Below are 19750 nucleotides of genomic sequence, written 5' to 3' on the forward strand. Positions count from 1 at the left end.
CCTACTTCAGAGCCTCAAATGCAGACTTCATTGGATTTTATAGTGGCTTTCTGATTTTTGGTAGTCCATCCAAGAAGGGAGTTTGAAAGTTGTCGTATACTGTTAAAGATTGTGTGCCCATGTCCTGCCTGAAATACCATGATTGTTTATGAAAAGTATCTTTAATAAAGCTGGATACAGTTTGGCTTGGAAAAAAAAAAAAGAATTAAAAAGGCAACTAATAATGCTAAGCACTTAGTAGGTGGCAATTACACACTAAGTACTCTACTTACATTCCCTTATTTAATCCTCAAATAATCTCATAAGTAGGAATTACTAGTCTGATTTTGCAAACAAAAGCTAAGGCCAAGGTTACCTGCTTCACCCAAATGTGCTTGTGAGAAGCAGGGATTTGAATCCAGTTTTGGCTTCAGGGCCTGATTGTTTCACTGTACTGCTTGCTCATCCTAACTATTCTTTCACTTTCCTTTTCTTAATGTCTAATGAATCCCCTGAATGGCAGAGGAAGTGTGTTATTCAATGAGGTAGAAATTAAAATCATCCTATCTAAATACTAGTTTTGAACTATGTTCTTTTTCAAATCCTATTAAAATGACACTATAACCTTTCTATTCACCAAATTTAGGAACTATCAAAGACTATACTTTATGGCTTGATTCCATAGCACAATAAGTAGAAGCAAAGTATAGGTCAAGTGGAGCTTTTTTCTGTTCACAAATTAACAACCACAAAACGTAACAGTTAAAACAGTAACCCAAGAGCCGGTTAGATAGCTCAGTGGTCTAAAGTGCCTGCTTAGGCAGGCTCAGACAAGAGGGCAGGGACTATGGTTCCATCCCCAGCACCACATGCAGCACCAGCTCTGCCCCCCGGGTGGGCTGAGCAGGTCACAAAATAAATACATTTTTTTTTTTTTTTAAAAGCAGTAACTCAATATAGAAAAGCCCTTTAAAACTCAGGACACTACAAATGACAAATCCTTAAGGACACAGTTACACCTTTCAACTGAAGTTAAAGGGAAACTCAAATACTCAACATGATGTTGTTCCTTGCTACATTATACCCAGCATGTAATACTGTGAATCAGTTTCATTACAAGTCACTTTAAAGCTTGTTTTTAAATTCCACAGGTGAACAGAACTTCATTTATAGGCCAATTCTCTACTTATCATTTCCAAGCAAGATGACTGTATTACTCTTTGCAAAGTCATGGAGGTACTAAACTTACTTCAAGAAAAATTATCATGGCTCAGATGTAAATCAGGCTCTACCCTCAGTCTTTTCAGGCAGGGTCTTGCTATGCAGCCCAGACTGGCTTCAAATTTGTGATCCTTCAGCCTCAGTTCCCAGAGTACTGGGCTCATGGGTGTGCACCTACACCAGGCTTTCATCAGGCTCTTTTGACACTAACTTCTCTGGCAAGAGGTCAAAGTTTGGCCTGCAACCATAACGTAAACTTCACTATTTCAACGCAACAAAATATGTTTTACTGAGTAAGTGTTAACTAGTTTAGGTTTATTTCCATTATAGTTGTTACATAGTAAACAGCTGGTACACTGTACCACTGCTACAATTCAGAACTAGCTTTTGAAAGACAAAGAGTACTCCAACAGCCTTACAGGGGGTTAAATGACGAATGGCGTTTCAAGAGCAGCTCTGTAAGTGGGAGCCACGCATCCTACCAGTTTTTCAAAGAGGTCTTGGACCCTGTAGATACTTGTAAATCGGTACTTTTTGTTTGGTTCTGTATAAGCCGTGGGCTTCAGTGGGGGAGAGGGTGTGTCTTTGTCTTTGTATTCCCTGGAACCAGCAGAGGGCCCGACACAGGCTCTGACTGCTGGTGTGGAGTTAAGTCTTAAGTCAAGAAGTCCATGCTGCAAACAAAGGAAAGCAGCAAGAAGGTTCCTTAGCTGGCAGTTAAGGAACCATTTATTCTTCAGAGAAGGCGCTGGGCCTACCAGGACAGAAGAGAACTGCAGGGGCACCCAGGAAGCCAGAGGCAGGGTCGCAGATCTAACTCTCCTAACTCTCTACTGCGTCCAGCCGGGGCGGCGCTCGCCCGGAGCAGAGCCAGGCTTGCAGCTCTCGGGCCCCGCAGCCTGCTTCCAAACGGGCGGAAGCACCACGGGGCTCAGCCCAGCCTCGACCTTCCTCCCTTCCCACATGTGGCTCTGCTTTACAGGCAGGCTAACCTCGGGCCGCGTCTGCTTGCTCCAGGCCGAAGCATGACAGAGCACTTCGGATGGACCACAGAGCACTTCGCGTGGACCACAGACAGACCTGGTTCACTCACCTACTTGGTAGAGCCGACCCTCGGGCGAAAAAATGGTAATGTGGCGGTCAAACCCAGCGCTGGACCCACGGGACATGTTGGTATACCCACTACTTCAAGCAGTCTTTGGGTCCCTAGACTCCCGCACTAGGCACAGAAGCACAACCCGGAAGTTGAAGCCACTGCTTCCGGGACACAGGCCGACTGCTTCCGCTCTTGCCGGCCGAACCTACTTAGTCATCCATTTCTACGCGGAGGCCCCGCCCGGAGTGGGCGTGGTTCAGAGGCCGAGGGGCGGGGCCGCGAGATCCGCGGGCCTTTCCGCTGCAGGGCTTGCGGGTGCGAAGTGCGAGGGTGTGTGGCGGAATTTGGGTTGTGGGGTTAGGGCAGTACACTGACTGCTGCAGAAACGAAGAAGTTTTTTTGGGGAGGCCTGGAGTAGCGATTTGCCTGTGAGAGTGACCTCAATGCAGCGCACAGTCACTGGGTCTCTCACAGCTGCCCCGTCTCGCGGGCTCGTTAGCGACGGGGGCAGGGCTGCAGCTACAATAGTAGCTAGGGGTAACTGTAGGCTCCAAGCGGAGCGGGTTCAAGCAGCCTCTGGAAAGAACAGCATTTTCTTCTCGGCTGCCAAGATCTTCCTTTTAGATACTAATCTTGACAATGCTTTGTCTTAAAAGTGGAACAGGTTGAAATGTGGGCAACTGGGGCATTCTGAGGTTAAGAGGCTTTCAATGAGAAGGAACTTGGTCCGGAGGGACTGCATTTAGAGCCGGCAGGGGTTTATTATTATTATTATTTAAATTTTTTTTATTAATTTTAATGAGAAAGAAATAGCAATGAGAGTTTCAAAACATGTTAGTAGGATAGTTACAATAATACTTTATCATTATTATTAATGAGAGTAATTCTGAGTAGTAGAGGTAACCCCTGGGAAACAACAGGTAGCTTTCAAACTGTAAAATGGTGCCTTTTTTTTTTTTTACTTTATCCCGGCACACTCCTATTTAATGAATGTAAGTGCAAAACATAATGTTAGGCTAGTTTTTATACTTAGATAAACACACTTCAGGTTTGTGGTACTTTCACACCTGCTCCCAAGTAGATTCTGATCTCCAATATACTTTCTCCTAAACTCACTTTCCACCTTCAAACAAAAAGAACCTTATAAAGAAATTTCTCAGAAATGTTTTAAAAACATAAATTTCTCAGTGGTTGGGGTCTGATCCCTGGGGCGCACTGAGATGGCAACTGAGACTGGATGAGGTGGCGCGCACCTGTAATTCCAGCACCTGGGAGGCTGAAAACAGGAGGAACACTACGAGTCTGAACTGTGTAATGAGACCCTGTACTAAATACATAAAAACATAAATTGAAATAAATTTCTATTTTATTAATCCAAAAAAGAAAGTCCAAAACTGAGTTTTTTTGTTGCTTTTTAAAAATTTTTATTTATTTATTTATTTTTATTTTTATTGCTTTTTTTTTTTATTCACCCACTTTAATAACATGGCAGATATGATGTCACCATGGAATGTGAGTTCAGGCTAGGTAAGAGGTTCTGCGAGCATTCACAGCCATTCTGGGGTATAGTAGAGCTTGTGTGTTGTGCCTAACTGGCCACTCCCTACTAAACCACTGATCACTTGTACTTTGAGTAAAGTGCTTAACATTCATAATTCTTACAGAGAAACATACTGCACACATTTGAAAAGTAGTTATCTGTGCCTTAGCACTTAAGATAAATACTTCTATTTCAAGATGACATTTAAAAATTATTCTAAGGGGCTGGGGAGATGGCTCAGTGGAATAAGTGCTTCCCTGACAAGCGCAAGGATCTGAGTTCAATCCCCGGTTCCGAAAAAAAAAAAAAAAAAAAAAAATTATTCTAATACAACAGCAGCAAAAAATATAATTCTACAAGTATAAAAGAGCTAAACTGCAATTCATAGTTACGCTAGTCTCGTGCTTACAAGTGTGATTCTGAAATAAAATATGACTTCAATGCAGCGCTCACATTAAGTACTCTAGGTCTGAGCGTCAGCTGTGTGAGGGCTACAAGCTACATCTCAGATGTGCTTTGAGTGTTAGTTTTTTTTTTGTTTTTTTTTTGGTGGAACTGGGGATTGAACTCCGGCCCTTGTGCTCGCTTAGATGTGCTTTGAAAGAGTTCTTCCAGAGCCAGCCAATCCTAAAAACCAACTCGTCACTGCAGTCCACAAGGCAGACAAGGAAAAACGAGTAACTGGGGTCAATGGGGCTCCTACCCAACATGCAGGGTGTGTGACATTCAGCAGCAGGGCTGGAGTGCTTCAGGACTGGCCAGCGTAGGAGGAACTGTCATGAGGGGTGAGGGAAAGTGGACTTTAATGCTATCCAGTACACAGAGGTGACCTGTTTCTAGACTTGAATGACACAGTGATCTAGTCACCACTAGCGTGGTCATCAAGTCTGTGAGGAAGAAACGTTATTCCAAATACTATATAATACAGTTTGAACCAACTCAAAGGACTTTTGACACAAATATGTAACCTCAACATGAGACGTCTAAAGCAAGCATTTCCAAAGAGTCCAAGACATCATCTCTTCTCCTAGAGTTTAGGCTTTGCCTAGAACTCCTGATACACGGAATAGCCCATACCAAGGGTCACTGCACCCACAACAAAGCCTTGGGCTGCCACGCGCATGTGGATCTGGTGCATGGACATTTTAGTGTTTCCTCTGCTCTTCAATCTGTATAATCAGTACATGACCATTGCTGCGAAGCCTGCCTTTCCAATAGGAACAAACAGTGCTTCTTGAGCTTTTCAGGTAAGTTTAGATCCCTGATCTTCCATCGTATGAAGAAAGAGAAACATCTGTGTTGCTTGACATGGTAACTGCTTGAAGACTTTTCCAAAAGCCACAGAACACCCCAGACTCCGCCACTTGATGGTCTCTGCCAGTGCACCAGGCTAGCAGCTCTTCGCCCTGTCCTGCCCACACTTACCCCGCTTTTTTTTTTTTTTTTTTTTTTTTTTTTTTTTTTTTGTCAGAACCGGGGATTGAACTCAGGCCCTTGTGATTGCCAGGGAAGCCATTATTCCACTGAGCCATCTCCCTGGCCCTGTTCTGTTTTGTTTTAATAGTAAATGCTGGTGAACTCTCCGGTTTTTCCTGGCTGTAATTCCTAAGTAAGTACTGATAAAAGCTGTCTCCTGCTTCGCAGCACTTGCTTCTGGTTCAGGTCCCTGCTCTTAGGGACTCCTGACCTTTGAGTCCATGGTGGTGCGGTGTAATTTTCACGGTTTGTGAGAACAGTCGAGAAGAGCACTCTGCAAGGCTGCTGGGATGAACTCGTTGAGTCCCTTGAGCCTCAATAGCATACAGCAGGCTCAGACTGGACCCTTGTTTGGAGCTGAATCTTCTCGTATTGCCTATGAGATATTCTTCACATTGAGGCATATGGTATTTCAAAATCTGAAATAACTAAAACAGAAGTCTTATCACTTCCTTCTCAAGCCAGTTCCTGCCCTTTGTACCACTTTTCAAGTACTCAAGAACACAAACTTTGCAACTTAACTCCCTAGTACTTACTCATGCTGCCTCATTTGTCCCCGACTTCTATTAGTCTGCTCTTCCAGTTTTATAACTCATAATTTTATTAATTATTGACTGTCCTCTACCCCTACTTTAAGCTCCATGAAGGCAAGAATCTTCATTTTGTTCACTGATGAAACTCAGACAAATTGTGCAGTGCCAAGCATTTAGTAAGATGGAATGCATCCCTTCCTAGATAAACCTGAATTTAAATTTAAGTCAATTTGTAATAAGTCACCTTATGCAGTCTTCCTAGGTCTGGATTCTCTTTATCTGTTAAATATGAATGGATAATAGGATCCACATTATGGGGACCTGGGGGTATCAGCACTTGCCTGGCAAGTGCAAGGTCCTGAGTTCAATCCCTGGTTTAAAAAAAAAAAAAATCCACATTATGGGAACTGTTGTAAATATTAAAGAAGAGAAGGCAAGGACATGTTTAACAAAATCCCTAGCACGGGGCTGGTGAGATGGCTCAGTGGTCTAAAGCGCCTACTTGGAACAAGCTTAGCACAGGGACCGCGGTTCAATCCCCCAGCACCACATGCCAGACAGCCCCACCCCCTGGTGAGCTGAGCTGGCCACACACACACACACACACACACACACACACACACGAATAAATAAATAAATAAAAATTAAAAAAAAAACAAAAACAAAAAAACAAAATCCTTAGCACATAATTAATATTTACTAAATTGGGGACCTTCATACTGTTGCCTTCCCATACATCTTACTGAATATTGCTGATTATTGCTATGCAGAACTCTACTCTCTAGCCTGCTTTTTATTCCCAATAGCACAATCCATATTTAGACCTTTACAGTTTACCCTGGCACAGTACAGTCCATGTGTTGATCCATCCACATTCTTGGTGTCATTTTTAAAAGCAGCATTTCAGGGCTGTTACTCTGCCTATGTTCCTTTGGGTTTCCATATTTACTTAATAAAATCTACTCTTTAGCATTTAAAGCTGTCAAGAAATTAACCTGTTTTTCAATCTTATCTTCCCCTTCATCCTTATGGTCTGTTCCTGCTTATGCTGCACAGCACTGCTCTGAGCCATACTGCCTGATCACGGCTCAGGGTCCCCTCTACCCCTGTTCGGACCAAAATTCCCATCACCTCTTCTAAGAAGCCCAAATCACCTTTCTCCCTTATGTGTCCACTGCATATAATTTGACTCTTCTGTCAGTTTGAACTAAATGGGATGCTGCCTACCTTTGCTGGCCACACAGGGGACTGAACCTGGGGCCTCCTGCATGCTGGTAAAGCCCTCTACCACTGAGCTAGCTCCCCAGCCTAAGACGGCTGCTTTCGCAGGTCCAGTGTTGGCAATTACATGGTTTAACTTAAAGAGTTGTGTGTCTGGGCTTTGCCGAAGATTGACAGGAGAGGTTAGGTACTTTTCATTTGTTTCCTTCACTGCCCTGACATGTGGCTTGTGTCACAACAGTTCAATATATGGGTATTAATATGAACTGAAAACTATAGAAAGGAACAACTGAGACATTTTCATGGCTATACTGCTTTGCTTCCCGTGTAGACATGATGGTGGACATTCATGGCCTTGTGGTAATATTTCAAACATACACTGGCTGGCTGTGAGAATTGTTTCATGCATTTGAACAAATCTTGATCACCTCTTAAGGTTGTATTCAAAGTATTCATAAAGTCTGTTTCCAGGGGGATTTCCCTTTACAATGGAATTAGCAAAGGTTTGGTCTGACAGAGTTCCAATGTTTAAGAATAAATAGGATTTGGGATGTCATGTACATTTCAATACTCTTAAAAATTCTTCCTAGAAGGAATCAACTTCAAGTGCGTATGTGTGTGTGCGTGTGTTACTGGGGATTCATCCCAGCCAGGGCTTTTGAGCTGAGCTACATTCCCCAGGGCATTCTACTCCCTTATGGTTTTTTGTTTGTTTGTTTTTGGGGTTTTTTTGGTACCAGAGGTTGAACTTAGGACCTTGTGCTTGCCAGGCAGGCACTTAAGCCACTGAGCTATCTCTGTGGTCCTCCCTTGTATTTTTAGTCAGGATTTTGCTATGTCACTAAATTGCTCAGGCTGGGCTCAAACTTGCAGTCCTGCTGCCTTAACCTCTCACAGTGCTGGGGTGAAGCAGGCCAGGCTTTAACCTCATTTTCAGTACAAGCAGATGTTGAAAGCTGGAATTTGAATCTCAGTGTTTCCAGGCCTGGTAGAGCACACCTGTAATCCCAGTACTCGAGAAGCTGAGGCAAGAGGCTTGCAAGTTGGAGCCCATCCTGGGCAACCTAGTGAAACCTAGTCTCTAAATTTTAAAAAACAAAAAAACAAACAAAAAAAAATTTTTTTTTTTTTTTTAAGGGCTAGGGATGTAGCTTAGTACAAAGGTCCTGGGTTCAATCTCCAGTACTCCCTCCACCCCCGAGCTTTTTAAATTTACAATTTAAAAAATCATAGAATATTCATGATTAACCTAATATAGTTAGGTCTTATATTACAGTACATTTTCTTTATGTGAAAAGACTCATGACTAAATGAGAAATCCAAATTTTAGATTTTTCCACCAAGGCAAACAATTTTCCTCTGGGAACTCTGTCAGAAAGACCAAACCTTTGCTAATTCCATTGTAAAGGGAAATCCCCCTGGAAACAGACTTCATGAATATCTGTCCTCAGTTGCCAAGCAGCAGGTCAACTCCTTAGCCAGGTGGACTTCCCCCTAGGTCAGGGAGCTTTCCCTAAGGCCTGGGCACCAGTACCTTTGTAGCTGGGACAGAAGCCTGTGTGACAGATGTGCTGTGTCTCTGTGGAAAGTCTGATTTTCCTCTCTGTGGGGCCCTCAAGTTAGACTTTTTGAAATGACTTTCTGGGTTTTTGAAAAATTTTAGAGATGACTTGACATCTCGTGAGTCTTGGAAAATCTCCTGGGGGCCTCTATTAGGCAAGGCTCACATTCCACCCCCGGAGTGGAGGCCCTAGAGGTTGGGGTTACCCACGAGGCAGAGGTAGAAAGTGGCACTGTACAGTCCCAGTGACTGCAGAAATGCTGAATCACATGGTATTGAGAGGCCAGATAAGAATGTGGTCCTTGGCTTACCATATTCTGCTGGCAGCTTCAGCGAGCCAGGGAATAGAAAAACAAGGCCTATGTTTGGGTGCATGTAGTACAAGCAGGTGTTGAAACATATGCCCAATGAGTTGGTCACACACAGGTAATACAGTATCTTAAGAAAATTGGGGTTCTTTGATGTTACGGGGTCCCAAAGGGCAGTCATGGCCAGGACAGAGCTAAGGTAGCATCTCCAAGTGGACTCTGAGAGGGAAGGAAGGCTCTGCCCCGCTCCATGGCCAGACTTTCATCATTTGAGCCTCTTTGGAGGATTCCCTGGGGGCAAAAATCTTACCCTACTGGCATCTTCCCCCCACCCCCTTAGGTTACTCTCACTCCTGTAGTTCTTTGTATACCTCTGTCACTATAGTTGGCTACCTAGGAATGCAGTAATTCTGAGTGAGCTTAGGAGGTGAAAACGATTGCCTGGCGCATTAGACCCATAATGTATGGACAAAGGAGAGGGACACATGGAAGCACCAGATGTGAGCTGGGGTGTGACTTCTTTGACTTACTGAGACAATAACTTTATTACACTTCAGTTCATAAACACTGCAGCCCTCTTATCTAAACAGACTCCAGTAAAGCAACACTGCAGCCCCCTCCATAGCATCTAGCTGGTTTTCTCACATAACTTTCATGCAAGCATCATTATTTCCCTCCTGAGTTATTTTCTTCCTTACTAGTTAATTTAATTCTGTGCTTGGATTCTCTCAGCCATTCTCCAGAAGGATAAATACTATCCCTTGGCACCACAGGAAATAACCTTCTATTATTTCAAACCAAAGCACATTTAAACATAATTATCCATGAAGTTCTTCTATAGAGCCAAAATTCTGTTCATTTCACCCCCGAGTTTTAGCTGTAAAAACTTCAATTACAACTTTTGATGTCTTTCTTGTTTTACCAAAGTCTGTCTTAAATGAAGACCTAGTGCTCAGCTGGTGTCTTGATTTTGGGAGCCAATAATTTAGCAAAACACTGAGAATTCTGATGCATCTTCCCAGAAGACTGGAAAAGGCAATGGAAGCCCCCAGCTGGCTTGGGCTTAACGGCTGGTGGTTTTCAACACACAACTTCCCCTTATGTATGACAACACCGGAAGCCTTTCACAGCTTGAAGACAACAAATGTTCCAATGAAGAACAAGATACAGAAGAGCGACACAAGGTCCTGAGCTTTGATGGGGGGAAACACTAGGTTGAACCCGAGCCTTGCCACAGACTACCTGATGATCACAACCTGTTTCTTCTTTGCTCAAGTAGGGGAAGTGTTCTGTATTCACTCTCAAGGCATAGAACTAGGAAACAGGAATTGTGACAGTGCAAGCAGCCACCTATGAGAAGACTTGGACTCAACTTCTCTCTGTGAAAGGCCCAGCGTTGTCAGCTAGTTTGCTTTGCTCTGTCTCTACAAAAGAAAGAAGCTAAACACTGCCCCGACCTGCACAGTGCATGCTGTTATTCGGAAATGAAACTCTTCTTCCTAATTAGGGAGGCAGCCAGCTCCTACTCATGCTGTTCCCCACACAAGCAGTCTCACCCAGGATAATGTGGAGGGGAGAGGTGTAGGACAGCAAGTACCAATCATTCCACTGAGATTTTCACAGGAATGGGGCTTCCCTACATCTTAGGATTTTTATGTGAATTTTGACTTTATTCACTCTACTCCTTCCCACCATGCTCTGGTCAGGTCAGGGAAAGAGAGGTGCAGAAGCTGGCGAGGCACCGAGAGAGTGAGTCAAAAACAGAAAGGAAATAAGACTCAGCAGCCCTCCCTTCAGCCTAGAGACACTTCCTCTTCCTTGAGGTTTCCTAATTGGCTTCCTCTAATTCTTATTTTCTTACCACAAAGTTATATCATCTCTGATGCTCAGAACCAAATTCTCCAGGGATAATTGAGAAGAGAGAGAATGCAAATGAATGAGGTGGGATTTTTTTTTTTTTTAAATCATTTGAATCAAGATTTTCTATCATTAATTTAGGAACTAGTCCTTGAGTATCTGGCTGTTGATGGGAAAGGAAGAAAGGGCTCCACTTTTATCTTCTACTTGCTTTACAGTGCCTGATGGACCTCAGCTGAGATCCCCAAATTTAACTCAAAGTACGTCCATCCATAGTGGTGACACAAAGGCAAAAGTTTTAAAAATCAACGAGAGACAACAGATCTAGACATGCAAACACTCCAAAGGGAAGAAACTCCAGAATGATGTCTTACTGGAGCACAGCAAGTTTTATCCCAGTTACCACAGTGTCATGTGCATAGGAGACTCCTACTCAATAAACCTCTAATTAGTTTAAGAGTGAAGGAGGGAACACTGTCAAGTGGTATCATAATAGAGGGTGGTACTCAGAAGCCATCATTTTTCTTGAGGATCAATGAGGTAGCTGACACCACAGACCAATTTCCTGGGCGGCAAAATACCAAGGAGCAAGAGAGGAATTTACGCAAAGGAGAAGCAGGCCCTGGAGGTACAAATCAGGAAGACAGTTGCAGACAATTTCTGCAGAATACTTCAACATTTACTGAGCCCTCCCTGTGGGCAATGAGCTGGGCTAGCTGCTCTGGGGGACACACAGGAACCAGATGGGGTCCCCACCAGACTTCAGGGGCCGACAAAGGCTGAAGGCAAAGAGAACAGGAGGCAGTTTGTGATACAGGAGGAGCAGTTGCCAGTGCTGCAGATGGGGAGCTGACCTGCGCAGCAGATGAGCCAGCGGGCCTGTGCCTGCCTGCTATGCTCAAGGACTGTGTCCACGCTCACCTTGGGAGGACAGGGCGACTCGGACAGGTGTGGCAGATGTCAGGAGCAGTGTGGGCGGTTCTGTGATGCAGCACTGAGGAGGTGTGGGGTGAGGAGGAGACAGGAGGAATGCAAGGGTCTGTGTTTAGCACAAGCCAGGAATGGCACAGCTTGACTAGAACACAAAAAATGATAGCCAGAGACCTTGAGTGCTAAGCTAAGGAATTTATGCTCTAGTTGGAAGGTGGAAGGGAAAGTGTGAATGTTGCTGAGCAAGGATGCTGGGATAATTAGAATTGTGCTGGAGAAAGCTGGTAGCCACATTTCTAATGAACTGTAAGTGGGGATTTCAACCAGGAGGCTGTGGTTAAAAGACCAAGTGAAAGTTCTTGATGGCTTGAACTGGGATGGGAGTAATGGGAACCGAAAAAACAGAATAGCTGCAATTTTTTTTTTTTTTTTTTTTGAGACAGCATCTTACTGTATAATTTAGGTTGGCCTTGAACTCAAGGGGCTCCTCCTGCCTCAGCCTTCAAAGTGCTGGTATTAATCTGCAAGGTTTTGTGGAGTTCCCTGTTTTGTTATTAAAAGCAATACATTTTTCACAGGAGGATTATTTGCTAAGGACAAAAACTGAAAGCTAAAAAAAAAAAAAAAAACTGAAAGCTATCCAAATGTCCATCAACAGTAAACTGGCTTGGGAAGCTGAGCCAGGAGAACCACAAATTTGAGGCTATACTGAGCTACATGAGGTACCCCCCCCCAAAAAAAAAGCAGTAGTAAAATGGAGACATTGTATTCACAGTATAGGACGTTATAGAACAATGAAAATGAACAAAACACAACTACCTGCAACAACATGGACGAACCTCCTGTAATGCTAAAAGAAGCCAGACACAAAGTACAACCTACATGATGCCTTTCCTTTTGAGACAGGGTCTCATTACGTAGCCCAGGCTGGTCTCAAGCTCACAGCAAGCCTCCTGCCTCAGCCTCCTGAGTGCTGCGATTCCAGGTGTGTACCATCATGCTCAGCAAGAAGTATTTCATTTATAAAAAATGTACAAAGATCATACGAATCTATTGTTAGAAGACTAGATATGGCAGCAACCCTCTCACTTCCATCTCAATGCTTTTTGTCCGCCTTTCTGTCATCCTCCAGACTCCCAGGTACAGGCAGCCTCTGTCTACAGTGATTTGATTTTCTCAGGCACCCCCTCTGTGGGTCCCCCATTAGTCTGAGAAGGCCCAGTCTTTCCTGGGGTCGTGTGGTCAGCAGGCACCCCAGGCAGTCAGAGCATGGCAATGGCTCTCACTGAAAGAGCACCTGTCCCATTCTCCTTCCTCTAACTCTTTGATATCTTTGGTCTGACTCGCAGGCAAAGAGTTGTGAGACAGATTCCTCTTTACTGCTTTTGCAAATTCTGCACATGCAGGCCTGCTCACACTTAACTCTACCAGGCTATTATTTTTTGTATGTGTGGGTACCAGGAATTGAACTCAGGACCTCACTTTGCTAGGTAGGTACTGCACCACTGAGCTATGTTCCTGGCCCTCTACCTGCCTATTGTACACCTACCATTTTATTTATCTCTTGTCAACACATGAAGTATCATCTTATATATATATTTTTTTCTTTTTTGAGACAGTCTCATTGTGTAGTTCAGGCTGGCCTTGAGTTCACTGTGGAGGCCATGCTGGCCTTGAACTGACAGTGATCTTTCTGCCTCTGCCTCCCAAGTTCTGGGTTTATAGGTGTGTGCTACCACACCCAGCCAAAGTATCATTTTAATCAGTACATTTACACTTCTTACCTCCTTCCCTTGTTTTGAGCATTTAGTTATTTCTAATTTTATTATCATCAATAACATCATTATGAATGCTTTATTTTCTTTTATTTTTTCTGTATTTTTTGGCAGAACCAGGATTGAACTCAGGCCCTGGCGCTTCCCAGGTAAGCACTTAGTCTACTGAGCCATCTCCCTAGCCTCAGAATGCTTTGTTTTCAAAATGGCTATGTGCACAGGCTACTTAATTATGATGCTAAGCTGGAAATGCAGAGTCAGAAAGAAATCAGAGGGAAAGTAGGCTCCTCCCCTGGGGAAACTTTGCTAAGGAACTATCCATAGGAAAGCCAGCAGATGATAGGAAAGAGCCAGTGAAACGAGGTAAACGAGAGAGCAGGATGCCAGCTCAGCAGAGGGGCAAATGGAAACGAGGAAAAGATACCAAGAAAAAAAGAGGAAAAAGACTCAGGATAGAAAAGTTGCCAGAAAGGGCAAACATGCCTGAAGGGGCTCTAAACAGATGGCTTTTTAATTTCTGTTTAAGTCATTTGCTGAGAGGGAGAAAGATGAAGTTATGACTTACGACTGAGAATCATGAGTGTTGTTTTATTATTGCTTAAAAAATAATCTTGGACCAGAGATAGAGTTCAGCAGCTCAGTGCCTGTCTGGCAGCAGCAAGGTTACGAGCTCAATTCCTAGTAAAAATCAATCAATCAATCAATCAATCAATCAATCTTGGACCTCATTGACTCCTTTACTACTTAAATTATGGCCTGCAGCATTGGTATTACCAGGGTATGTGCTCTGTGTGTGTGTGTGTGTGTGTGTGTGTGTGTGTGTGTTGGGGATTGAACCCAGGGCCTTGCACATGTGAGGCACAAACTCTACCACTGGTCTAATACACCTTTACTCAGAACTAGCATTTTCATCCAGACCCCAAGCAATACTATTGCCCAGTCAAGCTCCAGAAGTACTGCTATAGCCCACATTCCCCACTCAACAGGGAAGAAGAGAATAAAGGTTCTCAATTAGCTGTCTTTTCAGGTTGAGATTGCAGAGGTTGGGAGGGCTCATGCAGGAAGTTAATGCAAGATGAAAAAGGACCTTCACAAGAGAAGGAAGCTCCGACCTGCGAGCTCATGACTTTCCTAGCTGTACTGTATTATATAGGAAGCAGAATGGAAAAGATGGGCAGCATAGGAGGTGGAGAGAAAGAGTTTGCACTGCTCCTGAACATGCTTTGGGGTGGAGATTGAGCTAGATGGAGCTGGGGATGGGGAACAGAGGCTTGGCGAGAACAGGCCTGAGAAATGGAGAAGGAACTGCTGCTTGGGTTGAGGGAGTGGGGCAGGTAAGCAGGCTGTGGTCCACCTTTAAAGTCTGAAATCCTGAAATAAGAATTGTTTTAAGTACTCAGAAAGATCCAGGTTGGCCATCTCACAAGGAGCCTAAAGGTCATCAGTGTAAGAAGTTAAGAATGAGAATGAAATATGAATGGATTTCACAAACAAAATGTGAAAAAAATCTGTGGTAATAATGATCTGTTGACATTTGTAAAGCACAAACTTGTTCAATACTAATTTCCGAATATAAACTTCCTTTGGCATACCTGTGAAAAAAAGGATCACACGGTTGACTATAAAAAAACAAACAAAAGTAAAAAGCTGTTATCTGTGTAAAGCAGCAACTCTCCTTTGTTCTTTAAACTCTCTCTTCAAAAAAGTAGTCTGACCAGAGTTTATTTCTTTAGGCATTAGAGATCAGACGGCCTGACTTGGAAAAGAGCCATCAAGGACTTGATGTTCTAAAGGACTTTTTGAGCCAAGAACTATTATCAGGGACACAGTGTTCTCTGTGTCCAAGCAAGCCCTGCGCAGAAGCCTAAATGTACAGTTACAAGAGTAGTACTTTACAGTGTATAGCCAGACCTAATTTAAGCTGGCTATTCTTTTTATGACTTTACATTATTATGATTGCATAATAGGTTACATTAGAAAGAAGTGGTAAAGATCAAAAGAACAAGTAAAAGTTTTCATTTTTTGGTCAGGCTAAAGAGTTATAAAAAGTATACCGAGGATGATCCTTTTAAAAATGGACATACAAGTACAGAAAAATAGCCATATATTGTTTGTGTACACAAACAATAGCAATAGACTAGCTGTGGTGAGAAGGCAGAAAAAATGCAACCTCTGGATTCTAAGGCAGTAATCGAAAAGAGGAAAAAAAGCCAAAAATGAGTATGTAAAAAGAATTAGTAACACAGTTCAGGTTACGTAACAAGTCTGGGCGAGACTTACGTTTTCGAAGACTTGCCATAGCCACCTCTAAAGGAACCTGTTTCGTGAGGTGGAAGCTCTAGCCCATCCTCCAGCCCAGGACTCTGCTGTGCTCCAGGAGACCCACGTGGGCAGAACTGTCAGGGAATTCCACTGTCACCATTGTCACACATCATGACATTGACATTCTGATCTGATGCAGTCACAGAGGCTTTAAATATTTAGATGGGGGCTGAATTGATACTAAATAATGCCAATTTGACAGTCTCTTGGAAATGCTTTGCTCTAATATAGTATATATTAAAACATCTACTGGTGGTTTTCCAAATGTTTGCTGCTCAGACAAGATTTTAAAAAGCACCAAAAAGATTAAGTGGGGTGGGCATTTCAATGTGGTTGAAATGAACACAACATCAAACTTCTTGTTACAGCTACCAAAACCCTTATGTTACTATTTATTTATTACTACTCTTTATAAGAAATTATTATGATTATCTTAGTAACTCAGTCCTTTTGGTAAGAAGTAATCAACTGGGGGCATTCTAGTAGCAAAGTTAGTTTTCACTGTCAGCAGTGACTAGATAACTGACTTCCTGTTCAATTCCCAGATGAAAACACATGGAAGGAAGTGCTTGTCAGATCAAACACTGGTGACAAAGAACAAACTTGAGAAGATGTCGGGTGGGGTGGGTTGACAACTGGTGGTCAGCTTGTAACCAGCAGATGAACTGAACCAGTATAGCCCTGGCTGTGGGAGGCCCACTTGAGAACTGTTGCTGGCAGCCTAAGAGTCAGGGCTGCAGAGGAAGATGTTTAAAAGCTGTTTGGAAGCTGCTGGTTCCCTTGGCCTGCTGTTCTGCTGGAGGACCTTGTCATGCTGCCTTTCCTGATTGAACTTGGTTGTTCACTTTAGGGGAGCTTTGTTCACTTTGAGCATTGCTTCTGGATCTAGAGGGGAAGACACTGCACTACTCAGTCTCCTGGAGAAGTATGTCACACTGGCTTTCCTGATGCAAACTCGACTGTCCTCATGAGAAGAGCTCAGGACCTTGTTGTTGTGGAGGATGGCTGTGGTACTTTTCCAGGGAGCTCTGGTCTTTGAGACTGAGCTGGGCATGGGAGCACACACCTGTAATCCCAGCATGTGGGAGGCCAAGTCAGGAGGACCACCATGAGTTTGAGGCCAGCCTGGGCTACACAATGAGATCCTGCCTTGAAATAACACAAAACAAGACATACACAAAAACCCCTTTAGGATTTACTTAGGAGCTAGGGGGCTTTACTCTCAGCTACTTTAAAGGCTGAGGCAGAAGACTGTTAAACCCAGGAATTCAAGATCAGTCTGAAAAAGAGCAGAAACTTACCTCTAAAAAAGTAAAGCGTGAAGCTCAGGAAAGAAAAGAGCTAGTGTGAACACTTGCGATACTTTTATAGTCTCATTACAGTATAGTATAGTACACGAAGGACAGCTAAAATAAGTGAAAAACCCATCAGAGCTAGACCAAACAGTAACTATACAAAAGTGCAAACGGAAGAACAGTATATAGAACAAGGCTCCTCACATGAGGTAGTTCCATGCAGCCCTGAGAGAGTAAACACTGGCTTTTCTCTTAAGATTTGCTCTTTATTGGGACTGAGAAGAGCAAAAGTAAAAGACAGGATAAATTTAGGAGAGCACCAGAGTGAAGGACAAAGTATTTGAAGAACGCTTTTAGGTATGTGTACAGAGTATTCCCTAAGTGAATCCTCTTCTCAGAGTCAAGTGGCAGACTCAATGCCCTTTCAAAGCCTGCATTGTTCATGACTTGAAAAATTCTATCAGTCTAGAGCAGTTTTTGTTTTGTTTGTTTTTTGGTGGTACTGAATATTGCATCGAGGTTCTTAGCCCACGTTATTATTATTTTATGGCACTGTGAATTGAATCCAGGGCCTTCACACTGACCTTTTTTAAACTTTTGAGCTAAGTGGTCAAAGTGCCCATGCTGGGCCATCCTCCTGCCTCAGCCACCCAGAGTGCTGGATATATCTATATCAATATTTAGATCTATATCTACATTCATGTAAATGCACAGATTTTAAGTGTTCAGTGTAATTAAATTTTTTGGCTGTCCTGGAGGGTCTGTACCAAGGAGCCTGCATTTGCAAGGCAACTGTTCTATTACTAAGCTACATTTCCAGGCCCTTTCATATTTTTCGAGACAGGGTCTTGCTTGAACACACAATCCTCCCATCTCAGCCTCTCAGTAGCTTGGATTACCTGTTTGCACTACCATATCCAACTCAGTGTGATGAATTTCAGTTAACGTACACATGTACCTATATTATCATTACTCATATCAGCATACAGAACTGTCTGCTGTCTACAGAAAGTTCTCCATGTCCTTGTCCTCTGGTAACTACTATTCTGACTTTTATCACCATATCATCTGGTTTTTGTCTGCATTTGCAGTACTGGGAATTAAACCTAGGGCCTTGAACATTCTAGGTAAGTGCTCTTCTGATGAGCTATATCTTCAGCTCTAGTTTTACCTGTTCTTGAACAGTAAATCATACCCTATCTGTGGTAAGGAAAGAAGTGTCATAGAAGGCAGACATAAACATTTTTAGTTGAAAACTAGGGCATGGTGGCACATACCTGTAATCCCAGCACTCAGGAGGTTAAGGCAGGAGGATGGTTGCAAATTCGAGACCAGCCTGGCTGTCACGAGCTCAAGGCCAGCCTGAACTGTATAGCAAGACCCTATCTCAAAGAGACAGAAAAAAAAAAAAAGAAAAGAAAGAAAAAAAGAAAGCTAAGGAGGCTGATAATGTGAATTGGCTAGCAAGAGGCTACAGCTGAGTGACAACTATTAAAATTTAATCATGTTGTTATATTAAAACTGATTAAATAAAAAATTTGTATATTCTAGAAATTCCTCATAGCAAGTGATACAATTAATACTGTTCAAAGCTGAATGCTGTGGTGCATGACACTAGTCCCAGTTTTTTTTTAGCACTGGGACTTGAACTCATGACCTGGCATTTGCCAGGTAGGTGCTGTATTACTGAGCTATATCCGGGGCTATACTCTCAGTTGTTTGGAAAGCTGAAGCAGGAGGATCACTTCAGCCTAAGAGGTCAGGGTTAGCCTGAATAATGTAGAAAGACTCCAGCTCTTTTTCTCTCTTTCTCTTTTTAAACAATGTATTTAGTACAGGAAGTATAGGGCCTCACTACACAGATTGGACTCGTAGTGATTCTCCTGTTTTCAGCCTCCCAAGCATTGGGATTAAAAGCACGCGCCACCATGCCCAGTCTCAGTTGCTGTCCCTGGCCACTACATTTTGCCTAAGTAGGTGATTTAGTCCGCTGAGCTATTTGGCCGGGCCTTCCAACTCTTAAAAAAAAGAAAGAAGTTCACAAACCATTGATGCAATGTAGAAAAGGATTTATAATTTGAATTCTAAAGTGAAGAACAAAAATCTGGTAGAGCTAGAAGCTGAAATTTGCAGCAGCAAAATGCATACAAGAAGCTCCTGAGCTGGGGGAAAAATGAAGCCTTGGGAGAAACACTGCCTTCGGATGCTCTAACTGCTCCAAGTCTGAATGAGCCTCTCAACACAAAGGTTAGAGGAAGTGCGGCTGGGAGTCAATCCGGTGACACAAAAAGCTGGCCCGAACATAAAATTCTGTCTTGAGGGCAGAGGAAATGCCCTAAACAAGCATAGGCTTCAGAGCTCCTAGCACAGACACAAACACAGCCCAGGGAGCAGAGGTCTTCATGTCTTCTGGTGGAGGCATAGCCATTTGGTCGGCACTTCATAGGAGCATCTTTCCACCAGGTCTTCGTCGTATGGGATGTGCCACGAGTCTCCAGTGGTCTGCACGACCGTGTCATAGGTGAGAGCATGCTGTTGAATGAAGAGAGCCAAACAGTGAAGTAACAGTGAAGGGCACCTGTTACCTGGCCAGTTTCTCTCTTTTCAGACAACTTCTTGGCTTGCTTTGAAAGAAT

General features: G+C 43.2%; 2 protein-coding genes and 1 pseudogene across 5 annotated transcripts in view; all 3 read right to left on the reverse strand.

Annotated features, from left to right (window-relative positions):
- The window catches only part of Psma6 (proteasome subunit alpha 6), a 35514-nt gene extending 19635 nt beyond the window's left edge, over nucleotides 1-15879 (reverse strand). Inside the window, exon 1 of one of the 2 annotated variants that reach the window (XM_023721839.1) lies at nucleotides 15778-15879. In XM_023721839.1, coding sequence (XP_023577607.1) covers nucleotides 15778-15796 — 19 coding nt within the window. In that variant the 5' untranslated portion in view covers nucleotides 15797-15879. Of the gene's footprint in view, nucleotides 1-2293; nucleotides 2502-15777 lie in introns of those variants that run through there. The other variant, XM_004637085.2, reaches the window with a different exon arrangement.
- LOC101581691 lies at nucleotides 4548-5222 on the reverse strand (annotated as a pseudogene).
- A 3283-nt stretch (nucleotides 15880-19162) lies between the features above and the next one.
- Kiaa0391 (KIAA0391 ortholog) overlaps nucleotides 19163-19750 on the reverse strand; it is a 141762-nt gene continuing 141174 nt past the window's right edge. For all 3 annotated transcript variants that reach the window (XM_023721864.1, XM_004637086.2, XM_023721863.1), the window contains one exon: nucleotides 19163-19646. In XM_023721864.1, coding sequence (XP_023577632.1) covers nucleotides 19515-19646 — 132 coding nt within the window. In that variant the 3' untranslated portion in view covers nucleotides 19163-19514. The remainder of the gene's footprint in view (nucleotides 19647-19750) is intronic.

Source organism: Octodon degus, unplaced genomic scaffold, assembly GCF_000260255.1.
Source record: "Octodon degus isolate 3935 unplaced genomic scaffold, OctDeg1.0 scaffold00086, whole genome shotgun sequence".
In the NCBI taxonomy this organism is placed as follows: Eukaryota; Metazoa; Chordata; class Mammalia; order Rodentia; family Octodontidae; genus Octodon; species Octodon degus.